Source organism: Thunnus thynnus, chromosome 12 (assembly GCF_963924715.1).
Source record: "Thunnus thynnus chromosome 12, fThuThy2.1, whole genome shotgun sequence".
Classification (NCBI taxonomy): Eukaryota; Metazoa; Chordata; class Actinopteri; order Scombriformes; family Scombridae; genus Thunnus; species Thunnus thynnus.
In genome coordinates this window covers 17,004,787-17,021,411 of record NC_089528.1, presented here as the reverse complement: position 1 = coordinate 17,021,411, position 16,625 = coordinate 17,004,787, and the positions used below count along the sequence as shown (strand labels likewise).

The following is a 16,625-nucleotide window of genomic DNA, read 5'->3' as shown; positions in this document are numbered from 1 at the left end:
AAGTTGTTTGTTGTCACTGGGGGTCACTATTATAAACTCTAAATTCACATTTTTTAATCACTACTGAGAGTCTCAAACTGATAAATTCATGAAAACAAACCTGGGGTTCACCTGAGTGTATGGGTGGTAGCGATGCACCTAATACATGGAGCGTGTAAATGTCATGCCTTCTGATGACTTTATCATGAATGCTCTGATCATTACATTGTCATTAGTTAGCAGACATGGTTGCATCTCGTTAATGCACACAAACAATCCGAGGAGCAGCAGATAATGTCGTGTGGTGGTGGTGTTTAATGAGGGTCCGCATTTGCATACTGGCCTCCACCCCCACTTGCATTCCCACCCCACTCTCATTTATAAAAATAAATCACATTAGAACATCACTAGCTAATAAAGTCGACTCCGGCCCACATCCCACGTCCCAGTGATAGCCAAGTCTCAGTGCAGGAAATACACAAAGCAGTCTCACAGGATTAGAGAAAACCTATTATAGAAAATTCTCATATGGCAGCGGAACATTCTTCATAACACTGTGCTGCTGAAGTAAATTATGCCAGTTGTTGTGCATGCCACAATCAAATAATCTATCAAGGAATCTCATCTGGAAGTTGGAGCAAATGTTGAAAGTCAGCCTATCAAATAATGCAACCATTTAGAGAAGTCAGATTTAATTACATATCCTATCACTGAAAATAGAAGTAAAATAGGAGTGTGTTTGATTTTGAAGTAGTTTGTTATCTTGATTGCACATAATTGTACAGGATACCACCTGAGGCGAGCTAGTTTCACTGCCATTTTTGCATTATTGAAAAGCTTTGATTTTGTGAAGAAAAGATTGCGCTTTGATTATGAAACAAATGCAATTAATAGGAACGCTTACATTTTGAAGTCAAATCGCTAAGCCTGTTTAATATGCTTCCCTGATACCATGTTGTGCTGACTATTAACACCACAACCCAAACTAGAGAGGTCAAGAGCTACAACCTTGTAAGAGTGCTTTGTCTTGTGTCGGTGAGTCTGTCCAAGTGTGCACACATTTGTGCCTCCAAGTCAAAACCCGCTAAATAAACAGTGTGTTTCCTGATGCCTAACGGTGTGCACAGCCCATGCACCGCTGATGTCAATCCACCCAGGACTACCAGTGGCCCCACTTCGCTCACTTACTTACTCTTTGGCTCACTCCATCCTTCCTTCATGCTCAAATTGACACTTGGTGCAGAGGCAGGCAGACAGGGGGCCTCTCCACCCTGCGCCTCCAGAGATGTGGCCCAGCTGTCAGCCGTCTAATCCAGTCCAACCTCCCCCTGAGCCAGGCAGGAACTCCAGGCTGCTCCCCCTCATCCTCACGCCTAGAGGCACAGCAAACAACTCAGCTCTTGTCAACACTACACACAGCAGGCCGGGAGGGGAGCACTTCGCTAGTCAAATCAGTCTTGACCATTCTTCATAAATCAAGCACAGCCATGTGACGGCACACCCCAAAAGCATGGTGATTGTGTATGAAAGACAACAGGTTATTGATATTATGTTGACGTTGTGTTTGAATCTATTGCATCACATATGACATATCAGCTTTAGAGCTGATTTGACAAGAAATTATTGTCAGGAATGTGGGCATAAATGTGTGTTTTTGTAGCACAACAATTAAGAAGCTGCCGATGATTTAATCATTTTTGCTTCCAATCAGCTCTCTCAATCTGAACGAAGCATCCCCTGGCTATACTGTCTCCTTTTGCATCATAGTTTTTACTGTTGGCATTGTTACTATGGAAACAGCTGTACAGAGAAAATGGCATATTGGCAAATTTAGATACAGTAGTATGAATGAGACACTATCCAATATTCTGTTGTATTTTAGAGGTGTAGTATTTTGACTTGACTTTACATCCATGTGTCTTTTTAAATGCATGTATTACAATTATTGACAATTTGATAACACAAAAAAGCAGCATTTTAAAAAATATGGATTAATTTTTCTGTGGTTCCTGAAGGCTCATGGCACAATCGTGGGCATGTGCATTTTCAGGTGTATGTCTGTACCTTTTGTGTGGCTCCCCATGGCATTCCCAATATCAGTATTCCTGTAGATGTGTTTGATGTGTTTGAAGCCACGTAGCATACCTTGGAACATGACAGTAAACATGGCAGAGGCTCTCCCTCAGTGGAGCAGTGATGCACGTCACCCCTCAGAAGTGTGTGACGGGTGTACAAACCAAACCCGCTGGGCCACATCTTCCCCCTGGGATTCTCCCTTACTATGCTGCGCTGACTGGCTGCATGTTACTCAATGCAGCGCTGTTCAGAACAGTTCCACCCTCAGCCTGGAAAACAAAAGAGCAAACTAAAATGGGAGACAAACAAAGACAGAAAATGCAAAACATGGACTTGTGACAAGTTATGGAACCCACTTAACTGGTTATCTGACCTAGCAGCAGAAGATGTCATGATATATTCTGTTCTAATGTTTTCCCAGTGTTTCATCCCTGGAAAAATCACTAGTGTATGTTTCCTGCATGCATCCCGGGGGAAATTAAGAGGCACACTATGTATCTCAGGAGGATCCCCCCAAGAATGAGAATAAAGCAGGCAGCATGAAAGAGTAGTGTTGGTGTGAGAGAGTTATTGGTCTGGCAAAGGGATTGCCAACACATCAAAATAGCATGGGTGTTGAACAAGACAGAAACTTGCACCATTTACACCTGCCAGAGAGAGGGAGAGAGAGAGAGAGAGACAGAGCACCATCCTGACATGGAAAATTTCCATACGCACCCGCACGATGTGAAGTGCAAGAGTTGAAGCTTCACGTCAGACTGAATTTCATGAAGTGACATGTTCAACATGTTCACATGACAGAGGTGCTTTGAATGTTGTTTTGGGGTTACTAAGATAAGTCATTTGTATACAGTAGCAGTTTTATAATGTCACAGAGGCAAAGCTTTGAATAGAGGATCCTATGATCTGGGACAAAAAAAAAAGAGCGTATCAAAAATTTGACAAACTAGTCAATAGTGCAAGATGTTATCAAGCTTTTCTCTGTGTATTTGACACTAAATACCAACAGTACCAAGAGTGCTGTTACAACATAATAAGAGTTCATTATTCACAATGGTGGAAAGTTGTCTCTGGTCTCATTTGGGACATACCAACAGAAAAACATTATTGATTTCATAAACATCCATTCACAACCTTTAAAAACACTAAAAGGCCTGAGAGACACTAAAAGAAGTAAAAACACATTGAAATAAGTATGAAGCAAGAAAGGTCTGACGTAATAATCTGAATTTGAGGTCCATTTACAGGCTTTTTTTCTGAGCTTTCAACTGCATCACACATTCTTCATTTGCAGACAAGCTATGATGGATCATGAATTAAGATTATTTTGTCAAACTACTACAGTATTTCCAAAGTGAAGAGCAGATCAAGGTCATGAACTTTCACACTCATAAAATTTAAGGTGATAGATGGTGAGAATGAAGGTGGTACATGTAAATCTCCCAGAAGAAATCTGGTTAAATGGGTATGATTTTGTGGATTTTAATGGTAAGCTTGTGTTTTAATATGAAGACAACAGAATTATAAGTTAGTCCCCAATCCATAGTACGTACAGTACTAACTGATTACAGCCAAATCAATTGTATTTATAGAGCCAAAAACCACAAATTACAAATTTGTCTCAAAGGGCTTTAAACTAAACTAAACTAAACTAAATTAAACTAAACTAAATGTATATTTGTGTTTCCTGCTGTTTTACTACCATCCACAATTTGTTCATTTTATTTCTAGCTGTGAGTAGTTCCTCAATTTTCTTTGTGCATTTGATTTTCAGGGAATAGTGTCCATCAAAGTGCATTAAAAAATCAAGTTGTTATTGTTGTTGTTTTTATAGCACGTATACTGACTGAGTATGCTTGTTTTGTCACTTTTTTAGTATGAAAAAGGCACTCAAAACATGCTTAGAATTAGCTTGTATATGGAATTGTTACCCAGCTACAGTTTTGTTGTTGTTGTTGTTGTTGTTGTTTATAGTGGGAAATACTTGTTTTATTTCTCTTTTCAAGATGACCATTAATACTTCCAACATAACAAGATTGCCAAGAAAAAGTGATGGAGAAAGTGAGAAAGAAAGCAAGACAGGACAAAGTGAAGGGAGGTGGTGGAGGAGGAGGGCAGTTCATTGAGGTCAGGATGACAGTAAAGAACAGATGAGATGGGGTGGCTGAGGAGTGTTTTGTAGGTGAGATGTTGTAGGGGGGGTGGGAAGGGGAGTACAGGGGGGGAAACTAGGCCAGTGTCCAGACTCAGAGCACCAAAGGCCCCACGTCCCTGGATGCCCCGTGTCAGCCCTCTGACAGGAGAGATGGGACTTTAACAGAGTTTTTCACCACCAGACGCTCTCCGTCTCCTCTGAAGAATACCCCTCCTCCCCGACGCACTCACCAGTCAGAGTTTGAGGAGAGAAATGCACTCGTTACAATAAGGAGGGCACATGGCATGGGACCTGAGGCTTTGAGTGCCGCCTCCTCCACACTCTCAGTAGAATTAGGATCTTTCCTGCAAGTACTGCACATTTCCAAAGTTGACGTAGAGTAAATAGAATTTTTGAGGCAAGTTCACACTGCTGAGGTGCATGACCATTCAATATGTGTCTCTGCTTGTTGGCTATATAAAAATAACAACCTCATTGAGCATGAATACATGACTCACTGATAGCTGAATTTGAATATTCTTCCTCATCCCTGCAGTCTTTCTCCTCTCTACTACCCCACAGATAAAGCAGACTTATTGTCAGGCTTAATCAGGTGGTCTGTTACCTTGGCAATTAAAGCCTTGTTAGAGATATAAAACCTTGAGACTCAAATGGAGAGTCCCTGGCGAGTCAAACCACTGAGCAAATCCTTAAACCAAACAACCTTCCAGTGGGAACACTTCTTCTCTGAGGATAGATGTTTAATTATCTCTGCTTGTTTGGGGGGGAAAGGAAGGAAAAACTGTTTCACTCCCTCTTGTTTGTCTTAAAAGCTCATGAGTATTTATTGGAATTAATTTAAGTGGCAATCAGTGTGCTATGTTTGATTGTCACAATGTATTGACCTGAGATGTCGAGTATTGAGAACCATTTGTGAAAGAATTTAGTGAAAGGAACAGTTAAGTGCATCTTTGTGTTCACTGGACAAGCATAGTGAAAGCAAAGCATTAAATCATGTTTTTACGTGTTTTCTTAAAGAGAGTTAATGAAACATTTAGCTGTATTTTAGGAATATTAAACAGACTTTTTGTGTTCCTAATTTACTTTAGTGAATTAATCTTTAAGATATTGCTGCTAAATGTGATCCATTTATCATTTATTCCCAATTGATGCAAAACACCTATTTCAATGTTTGCTCTCCTAAACTAGGCCAACTATTTTCCCAAATGAATATTCTTTTTTTGAAAATAATGCTACATATTTGAGCAATATGAAGCGATAATTTATCATTATTTAATGATCTCCCACAGACAATACATCACACATGGTGCAGTCAGCGACAACAGCTGTGCAGAATCTTGACGGGTTAATTCACCGAGACTCAACTTCCCCTCTGTTCAGTACTGCATAACCCTTTGACCCTTTCTTTGGTGTCCAGTGTGACTTTTTCTCTCTGAAAGGCCAATTCTGTTCCTTTGCTTGTCTCCTTTCATCTCACCTTTTTGTCTGTTTCTCCTTTCTGCTCTGACATACTCCCCTAAATGGGCCTGGCATGCATCCCACTGTCTAACGAAGGTATGTGTGTGTGGGCGGTGTTTAGGGAGGTGAGACCTTCTCCGAGACACACTAATCAGCTCCAAACCAAGGCCCAGGCAGGGAGGCACTGGACAGGTGAGTGGAACCACTCGCTACACCCCCTGGCTGCTCCGTAGCGTGAGGGTCAAATCAGCTCCATCCTTTATACCCCAGTCATTTCTTCATCCTGGTGTCCCCAATCACCTGGTCCCTTTCTGGGGGCCTCTGAGGGAGGAAACAGTGAGCAGATGCTCTACCAAGGGAGCCTCCTGAACGCGCCTTCTGCCAGCCCCGTGTGTGTTAACCTTTCCTTTTAATTAACACCATCCCAACTCCCAACTCCCGCCACCATGGTCCAGAGAGAGGTTCTCAGGGCTTATGCAACTGTCAGGAAAGTGGGGGAGTCTTCGGGGATCTAGAAAGGTGGTGGGCGGGTGGTAGGGATGAAGGTGAGAAGGGTGAGAAGGAGGAGGAGGTGGGATGAATAATGCGTGCATGGCCTGGGAGTGAGGGTTCGTGTAATCCTTCAGAGCCTTCTTTATCCACATGCCTTCACAGAACTACAATACAGCAGTCACTCTACACAGCTGTCTATTTTCCAGGGACGATCCCGAAGTAAATTGGACATGCTGATGAGAAGATGGCTGCTCTTAATTTGCACTACAGCTCATTACACTGCACAAGAGTCAAAAATGCTTCCATTTGTTCTCTAGTCATTGACTACGCAGTCGTAGACATTTGCAAAAACTCACAGACTCCTAATTTTTTTGGGTTACATTAAGAGCAATACAAGGTTTGTGTATGTTCTCCCGTTTACAAAGGCCACATTCACACACACACAGTTTAATCCTGAATATCACCAGAAGCTGTAGCTACATATGCTCTTAAGCCATGACATATGTTTAATTCTGCTGACTAAATTCAGTGTGAGATCCACTGAACCTGGTAATCAGACATCGGTACCATTCCGAGGTGAATTTGGCTGATTGTGTAAAATGTCCTGTATGATAAGGGGCTCCGTGGCACAGTTACACGCTGCAGCTTAGTTAACTGTACCAGCATATAGAGAGGTGAGTAGCTTGATCTCATCTTGCAGCGAAGATCTCCTAATGAGAGAGTGGTAATGAGCAAGAAAAAAATCACTGTCATTTCAGTAAAAAAAAAAAAAAAAAAAAAAAGTGTTGAAAGGTTCGCTATCTTTTCCTTTCATCTTGTGTGGCTCTGCCAAGTGGAGAGTGTCCATCTTTCACCAGGAGATTTTTATGTTCGTCTTGGCTCATGGTAATACCCCCAGGGGATCCTCTTTCTTGGCATGTTCATAGTGGTCACCATTTGCTGGAGACGGGCTGTGGAGGTCAAAGCCATTTGAGAAGGACATAAAACGCCTAGAATGATTTTTGATCTCACTATGAAACCATCCCATTGTGGTTAAATGGTGTTCTTCATGCCAATAACACATCTCTGTCAAGATTATTGTCATGACAAGCAATTTAAAGTAGGTCTAAGGGAGTAAATCTACAGTTCATATTCTGGACATTATAGTAATGCAGCCAGCTGGTTGTACTTTGGTGAGAATATGAAGGTTTTAGTTTGACCAGGGATTTTATCACGCTACCAGCTAGCTCACTGATGATGTGAATTGGCTTTAAATGGAAGACCCAGGGCACAGGTGACAATTTTGTCCCTGAAGTCATGATAATATCCTACAGCTCAGGTCATGATGTTGCAAGTGAGGCCTACGTGAGTCTAACATCTTGTGACCTCGGTTTTATGATGGAGTAAGTAAGGGGAAAACTGCCAGGACCTTCTCCTCATGAAGACCCAGTGCAAGGGCACTGTCTCCCCAGCCCCATAGATCAGCCAGCCCTGAATGTCAAACCGCACAGCAGCCGCTGCAGTGCCAGGAGTCCCCCTCTCGCTCCCTCTCTGGCCCGTGATATGCTGTCTGGTGACACCACTGCGCTAATGACCCGGTTTGGGAGTTGCTCCACGGGGCTCCTTGGCTTGGGAAGATGGAAGTTGTGGATATTCAGCTGGAAGGTCACTGTTGACGAGGACCACTCACTCCACATTCTGTCTACTTTGTTGACACCCTTCAGTTCACAAGGATGTTGAGACAAGCAGCCTGTTATTTGAAACAGGCGTGGCTTTTTATTGATGGACAAATCAGGAATATATTTTTTATGTCATATTCACTATGTCTTGGTCGAGAAAGAGACAATGTTTATGTGAACTGCATGATAATTTGTGCTCCAGTGTTTAATTGCTCAACAATTTGGATAACAGCGAAGTTGGAAGGCAGCACTCACGCCTTGCTTGCCAACTGTGGAGGCTTCTGATTGTTAGCTCTCGATGTTGTTTTTGTTCTTTTTTTAATCAGTTTACTGTGAGAGTATGCCTCAGTGCTCAGAGAGGGCAATGTTTTCAGTCACTCGCTATCTTGACTTGTTTTTTTTTCTCAGCCTCAGGAGTTTGGCTTGTTGGAGCAGAGTGTAAAGTCCCCGGGGAACACTCCTCTGGTGATGGGGGCACTGCCTCGACCTCACTCATGCCTGGTGTGGGTGGCATCCAACTAGGGAGCACACACAATGGAGAGCAAGACTGAAGATGGTGATGCGTCTGGTGGACTCTCCCAGGACGCAGCCTTATTCTCAGGGTCATGCATTCCAGCAATCTCTGTAATTATAAGCAAGTAAGAAAAAAGTTGAATCTTCTGCCTTTCTCAAAATGAACGTGCCCTGCTCCTCAAGGGAAACATTCACATCTCTGAGTTCTAGTAGCTGGATGGGTTTTAATGAGGCAAGTCAAGAGTGTGTGTGAGTGTGTGTGTGTGTGTGTGTGTGTGTGTGTGTGTGTGTGTGGTTGGTGTACATGCATGTCTGTGTATCTGCCCTCTTCTAACGAGCGTAATTGACCGACTGTGCTTTTAAGCTGCCGTTTTTCACCATTTGCAAGAGTATTCTACTAAATAGCCTTCAGTGATTATTATTTTTACAGGAGACACTTCACTGGGATTAAAACTTTCCCCGAGTTTTAAAGTTAAGTTACTACTTGGTTTTTTTGTTTGGTTTTTTTTTTTGGACAATGTACTGTTGGAGCCAAATGGACAGAGGTGGAGCAGGCAACAGGTCAGGAAAAACTGCTGAAGGATCCCACCACCTGAGGGCCACGGATTCCACTAGGGAACATTTCACCCTGCTGAGAGGCAGAGTGAAATCTCAGATGCTGCAGCACACACACTTGCTGTGGCGTCTCGATGTCTAACTAAAAGCTATGGGTGGTGAAAAAATCACCACATAACTGCTCAGTTTTACTACAAATACTGTGGTAAGAAGCTTTGGTGATCTGAAAACAGACTGTGCCTTTGTGTGTTTGATAGCATTTAAAGGGCCTGCAGTGTGCATGTAGCATTTCTGAAAGACAACACAATTAGAGGGTCGATTAAATCATTTATGTGAGTGACTAAATATGAAGACGCACCATGCAGGCAAATAAATCAATAACTTAATTTTGCAGTATTATATAGGTACATACTGAATGAATATTTCCATGCTGTGCATTGTTTTTAAAATGCCAAATATGTCACGCTTTTTATTTATCTTTGTTTGATTCCCTTTTCCCTCCCGCTCAGAGGCGAGACTTGAAACAAAAACATTTTTGTTGATTTTCATTGTGCTTATTTGCTCCCCAAAATGTATATTTGATTCTCCTTTCCATATTTATAAGGTTATCCCTGAGGGACAAGCCATGTCAGATAGTTTTTGGAGCATCATGAGCAATATTCCTCACATGAGATTTCTACCACTTGAAGGAAAAAAAAAAAAAAAGAACAACTTCTGAGCAAGAGTGTACTGTAACTTAGAGACTGAACTGTGCAAGCACCGAGTCAAGTCAAGCCTTTTCCCAGTTACTTTGTCACTAATGAAAGTGGCAAAGAGCCCTGGAGGACTGAAGAGCACTGTTTGTTTGTGTTTGAGAGTGCATTCGAGAGGTACGGGGGGGAGGCAAGGTGGTAAAACTTTGGGAGAGCCGCCTGACAGAGCGTTGAGACAGAGAGGGGGGAACTTTGGAGCATTGTTGAGATTGAAGTTTTAAGGCAGCTGAGACCTCCTGACAGATTCCAAGCACCTACAAATAGATGTTTCATATGTGTGTGTGTACCAACTTTACTGTAGTTTTGCGAGGGCTTTGAATTTACCAAAGCACATCACGTCAATCTGTGTCATACTTTGTTTTATTGATCTTTTGCACACATTTTATGGCAGCACGTGGGTGGGGAAATTATTTGAGAAGCAAAGGGTGCAGATGAAATTACAAGATACAAATTGAGCAAACTGAATGAAAGCCTTGACATGATATGTAGGTCGTAAGTCGCCACTTATGATCTTCTAACACTGATTAGGGACAAGAGATGCAAAATAATAAGGCTTCTTTAAGATACGAGGCTCATAATGACTCCTCTGTAGCTCTGAATTTTCTATTACATTTACATTACATCGTGCTAGTTGATTACTGTACCTCAGATGTCTGTAACAGTATATGGCCTCATTATGAACTCCAAAGTGAAAGGTAGGAATACTCTATAGAATAAGGGCAGCCTCATTATGTACTCACATCATTAACTTTTATAGTTATAGTTAACTTTTATAGTGAATTTTCTTTAACAAAGTTAAATTCCACCACAGTAAAGGCTATCAAAGGTTCCTGTTAATTTTCTTCTTATACACCAGCCCCGTATTTGGGAGTTGCCCTATCGACTGTTTCTCTCCTTCCCAATAGGTCTGCAGCAAAAACTTTGGTTTCCTCTTACATTGTCTCTGTGAATCAGGCAGAATAGAAATGCATTGAAAGTGGGAAAAGCAGGTAGCGTGACTGTGATTTTTAGATGGGGCCCCTGGCAGAAACTACCTCCAGGCTGCCGGGAGGGAGAGTGCGGAGTGAGAAGCCCACTGCAGGACTCTTCTCTGGATCTCATTTTCACATAGCAGGGGTATGCATGGGGCCTGGACATCCACATGCAGGTGAAGGTGTATGCACTATTGCGAACATTTTGATGAGGAGGGGGGAAAGAAAGAAAGAAAGAAAGAAAGAAAGAAAGAAAGGAAGGAAGAAAGAAAGAAAGGAAGAAAGAGTTTCTGTGAAGCCTTTCCTACACAATAAGGCCTTCCAATTAAATAAATTCAAAGTTTGAAGCCTAAAATGAGTGTGTTTTACTATTGAAACTATACCTGAAATAATTTGTGTTGTAGAATTTAAGAAAAGAAAGAAAAAAAAAAACAAATCCTAACAGATTAACATTAAAAGGGAAGAGGCTATTATTTTTTGACAAATCTGAAATAATAAAAATATTATTTTAAATCTAAGAAAAAAGACATTTTCTGGGTTATATATGATATTCAATAAGAAAAATCTAATTCATAGTGAATTTTAAAAAAAATCAAAAAACTCCATCCATAAATAAAACGTTTATCCAAAAAATACAATGCTGCCACAACATGTCATATATGTCAACAGCCCCACTAAATGTCTTTCTGCTTAACCATTTCTACCAGAAGGGGGACCAGTCCGTCTGCCGTAGACGGAGAGTGGCCGACGGCGAGCTGAGGCAGAGGAGACGCCAGGGTGAGCAAGCCGACTTTGGGTTTAGAGTTCGACTCCGGATCCGGGGACCAGCAGATCCAGCAATCCGCATCTTGCCATGATCCCTAGGATTTTAATCATGCCTCTCTGTCTGTGTGTGAGTGCAGGCAGGCTGACAATGATTTCCTCAGTGATTACGTACAGAGCGAGTCCCTGCGGGGTAGGGGCCCCCTCTGGAGCCATCCTGATGGCTTTGGGGGCCTTGCTTCCATTTTCCATTATTATGTGGACTACCGGAGCGACAGCGCAGTCCAAGACCTTGCAGGTTTGTGATGAGGAGGGAGCTTCCATCTTCTCTCTGCTTCTTCATCCTCTTTTAAGAGCAATTTAGACGTAGACTTAGATCAGATTCCGAACCTAATTCATGATTAGCTGACTGGAGTGAGAAAAGGAAGAGTCTATAATAGTTTTGATGCTGTTAGGTGGATATGAAGTGAAAAGTGTAATTATCATTTTTTCCTCCCTTTTTTTGGTTTTGTTGCATTTTTTTGCACTCTCACAGGAGGCGTTTTGCTGATGTCTTTCTCACGCGGATGCATTTGAGATGAGAGGCGAGAAGCAAATATTCCGCTTTTATTACTAAACGAACGATCATGCCTACACGCGTGTGTGTTTTCCCGGAGAATGGAAGCGCATGACGGGATTACTATATTCTCACACTTTTCCCGATACCCAGCTCAACTAAATAGAGTCGCCTATACCGATCGGTCTAATTGGATTTTATAACATCCACCTACTCATCACAAAATAACAGCAAACTCGTGTTTTAGACCGCACGGCGAGGGCTAAGTTGCATCTTTCTGTAATGCTAGAGGGGCAGCCGCGATTTCGGCCAGTGACATTTAGAGAGAATCTACCTTTAGACTATCCCGTCTTTACACAAATTATCAGTCAGAAACTGAGCAACTTCAGCGTTTTTCTATAGGATGTCGCGCCGCAAGCAAGCTAAACCAAGATCCCTGAAAGGTAAGTGATAAGCCTATGTTTGGTGGCTCTCAAACATTTTATTTTAAGGTGATGACAAAGTCTAGACGAGCATGAACTGAACTTATCGCTCACTGAAATGTAACGGTCTCCCCTTTATACGCATTTCGAAGTGTTCTTCCTGTTGTGTTGCGCATGAAATCGACTGCATGGACGCACTTGGTATCGGGGAAATAGTGGTCGGCTTCACTTCAGACAATATTGTAATGATAGTTAAAGTGCAAGGGCAGGGCATGGATAATTTAGAGAGCAACAGTGCAGCGCGACGCTGGCAAACATCTGGATGTGTTAAAGACGCTCCTGGTCGGAACTTAAGCCGTTTGATGGAATGGGGTGCAGAGTCACGTGACGCACCCCCCCCCCCCCCCCCCCCCCCCCAGTCTGAGAAACTAAGGAGGAAACATTTTATATGTTGGGGTAAGGGAGGGCATGTATGTGTGTAGGCTATATACAGCATATATGTGTGTGTACTTCAATTGAATAAGGAATTAGATGTGGGCTTAGTGTTGAGTGCTAATTGGACATGTTCATTAAAAAGTTGTAAACATCTGGATTTAGCAGCCAGACTACTCATCTTGAAAAATAGGCTAACTGAACTTTTTTTAAATATTTTTTTAAAATGTCAAATCTTTGCACATCATGTCAAGATACGTGCCTAGGCAATAATAAACACATTTTTTGTTGTTTTTCCCATTTTTTGTTACTTTTTTTAAACAGTTGGACTGGTGGTAATTTGATCACGCATTTGTGTCTGACTGTAGGCCTACATGTGTGTGAGAGGGTGAAAGAGGGGGAGGGAGAGAGAAATAGAGACAGAGCAACATGCATACACACACACACATACACACACACACACACACATTCACACACACACACACACACATATTCACACACTACTTTTCTCTGTAGCATTTTGGTGGGGGAGCTGCTGGGTTTTGGAGGTTGAGCTCCAGTTCATCTGGCAGGCATTGTATTTTGCTCAGCAAATAATTGCCCACAATTTCACATTCCCAGCTTGTGGTCTGTGGACCCCTTTCTCTCTCCCCTTTCGTTCTCGGAAGTCTTCATCTCAAAGGAAGATTACATGGTCTGCGGTAGTACATTCATGCAGCCACCATTTTAAATCAATACCCAGGAGAGGGTGGAAATGTGAGTGCATGCACATCTTAAAATTGTCACATTCTATTTCCAGACCTGCACTGTTCTATTCACAGTAAACAGCTCTATACATAGATTTCCTATTTTCTCAGACCAGATTGGCATTGACTGTTTTTTTGTTAGTTGGTGTGACATTTGCTATTCTCAAAAGACACATCACTTATATATAATCGTCTCCTGCCAGCATGCCTACATGCTACAAGTGTGTGTTTGTGTGTGCATTCAGAAGAACATCTGTTAAGATTTGTGTACATCTATGCGTGCAAGTGTGAGGGACAGAGAGTGAGCAAATCAGTATGCAAATGAAGTCAGAGTGATGACATTGTTTGTTTTGTTATTGCCACTAAAATTTAAATGGGAAAAAATGTAGAGCTCAAAACATCCCGACTTTTATGTCTTCATTCCGACTGCTCGAGCGGAGCAGAAATGCAGATACGTCATAGATATTTCCCTGTTTTGGAGCAGACCCAAGGAAGGCCAGGCAGATGTTATTTATTGTTCTTTGTCTGTCTCTTTCCTCTGGGACAGAGCTACACTTATACAGATGTCCACAATAACTTTCCTTGTCATTTTTTTTTTTAAATTGTTGCTTAACACTGCATTCTTCACTATTGTTTGTAGAGGACAAGAATTGTCATTTTCACTGGGAACTTTTTAAAAAAATATATTTTTGAACACAGAATTCGTATCCCTTAAGGTGTGTCACCATGCTTTTATACGTGTCTTCACGCGCTTGCATGTGTGTGAGCCTGTGTCTGCATGTACTGTATGTTTTCGCAAACAGAGTGTGGTTGCAGAGTTCAGGTTTCACTTTTATAGGTTGTCTTCTGCTGACTTGAGGCAGTGGTCAGTGCGGACGGGGCTTTTTTTGCGCAGAAAGAACACTTTGTTCTGCGGAAGGGAAAATAAATAGAGGTGCCGATGGAACATGGAGAGAAGGCAGAACGGGCATCATGTGCGGCGTTTGAGGGACTAGAATGGACATGGAATGTGGAGGTGATGAGAAAATAATGCTGTGACAGTTGGCACTCTTTTTTTTTTCCCTTGTGTACCCCAACGTACACACCCACTTTCTCAGTATTGGCTGCTTGTGGGAGTCAGAGGTTATGTTTTTGGTCCCATCGAGGAAAAGGGCAACATTACAAGTCCCGTTTCAATTAAGTCTGAGAGACAGATCCGGCTATGTTATTGCTTGGGGGAATAAATGGCACAGGGCGAGACCATACATCATTCGCTTATATGCAAACACTTCACCCTAGCCACTGACATTTACTCAATCCTGAGCCTTCTACATTTCTCAACTGTAGGCACATTGTAATTTTGTTTTGATGTGTAGAGGCTTTGGGTCAGCACATTGCCTCAGTCAGTGGTGAGCAGCGAGGAAAGGAGGATCTCACTCCCAATCCTGCATGCAGCGTGTGATGACTGCCACGTTGCCTGTCCTACAGCACTTCCTGAATAATGTGAGGCTGGGTTGATATTTTCATTTGGAGCACAAATGACACTCTCAAGTCTCGGTACTGATGTGTTTATTGGCTGAGGAGGAAGTTTCCAGGTCTGTCATATGCATATATAAATATATTTTCTGCATCATTTACTTTAAGTATAGCGGTTGTCATGAAATCAGCGCTGTGTCATGTACACCTTAAATATTTGATGTTTTTGAGGAGCTGAAATTTGTCGCCACATGAGTGAACTCTGGAGTTTTGCTTGGCTATACATGAAAGGAAATATTATTTTACACTTAAAATAGCAACCCCACAGAACAGGTTGATTTATGAAATCTTTGAAGGGCCCATTAAAAATAAAGCTAGTATAATAGTCTGTTTTAAGTGAAAATTCTTCTGCTCAGACAAAAACAAAGTGCGCTTGAGGTACATTTTTATTTACTTTCATGTCTGGATACTTGTGAGTAAAACTCCAATTGAATTATAATATACAAGGAAAACTAAAATATATATGTATTTTTTTAAAAATCCACAGTTGTCGTAATTTGTAGTTTTTCTTTTTGGAAAAGACAAGATATTATTAAGATGCTTTGTCACTCTTTCACAGCATGTCTTACACCTAGAGATGCATAACCACTCCCCCTTTCACTCCTCATAAGCACTGGCCTGTCTAACTAAAAAAAAGTGTGATGGCACTTTTAAGCATTAAGTTTTTTGTTTGTTTTTTTTTAATCAGAAAAACTAGTTATTTTGCTTTATATTTTGTAAAGACACTATATTTAATTTGTTTAATATAATAAAGTCCTCTTTTTAATTTGCACAATTAAAAGTGCAGAAATATACAATATTCCATTGTATTTGTTCCCTCCTGTTAAAATGTCTATTAGCAGTTGTGTCATTCTTAGTTTATAGAAGCTGCACTATTCCAGTCTGTTCACAATTAATGATCTGTGGCATAACACCCATTAACACTTTTCTAATGTGACACAAAAATATGGTTAGTATTATCATTAAGGAAATTATGATGGAGCCGTGGAAAAATCCCATTAGCACGGCTGTCAGTGCGCTTGACATGCGGCTCAGTGTGTTGGACTGGGTGTCGCGGGAGCTGGCCGATATCTCTTCTTATTCCATGGCATGTGTCTCTCTTGTTGTCATGGATTGTCTGCCACATGGAGAAAGAGCTCTGATTCAGAGACAATGATTGATTTCCACCACTGCTGCAATTGAAATGATACGTTGCTGAGCTTATTTGCATCTGTCTAGTATGTCTGTAGGAGTAGCGTTAATATTTTTTGGAAGCTAAATTTATAATAATTGCATAATGGGATTATTGATTCATGAAATTTTTAGTGTGACTGGTATAGTTAATTTTTTAGAAAAAGTGCTTTTATGATTTGCTTACAGTACGTGGATTACAAATATTATGCAACATGATTAACATGCTCCTCTATTGCAAATTATTTATGACACTAATCACCAGTTCAAATAATGCTCATTAAGAAAGTTATTCATGTGCAGTGTGTGTCCTCCTCCCTCCCTTCCCAGCCCTAATTGAGGAGGGTTGACCTCTTGACCCGAGCTAAATTGAGTTGTAGTCCCTGTGGCGAGCGTCTCCTTCCCGGTCAGTC

The 16,625-nt window shown here is 41.5% G+C and overlaps 1 protein-coding gene across 10 annotated transcripts in view; it reads left to right on the top strand.

Moving 5' to 3' along the window:
• Nucleotides 1-11,520: 11,520 nt before the first annotated feature.
• LOC137194238 (zinc finger protein 521-like) overlaps nucleotides 11,521-16,625 on the top strand; it is a 90,383-nt gene continuing 85,278 nt past the window's right edge. For 5 of the 10 annotated variants that reach the window (XM_067605947.1, XM_067605944.1, XM_067605946.1 and 2 more), the window contains exon 1: nucleotides 11,676-12,370. In XM_067605947.1, the coding sequence (XP_067462048.1) occupies nucleotides 12,331-12,370 (40 nt within the window). In that variant the 5' untranslated portion in view covers nucleotides 11,676-12,330. The other 5 variants (XM_067605952.1, XM_067605950.1, XM_067605951.1 and 2 more) reach the window with 2 other exon arrangements.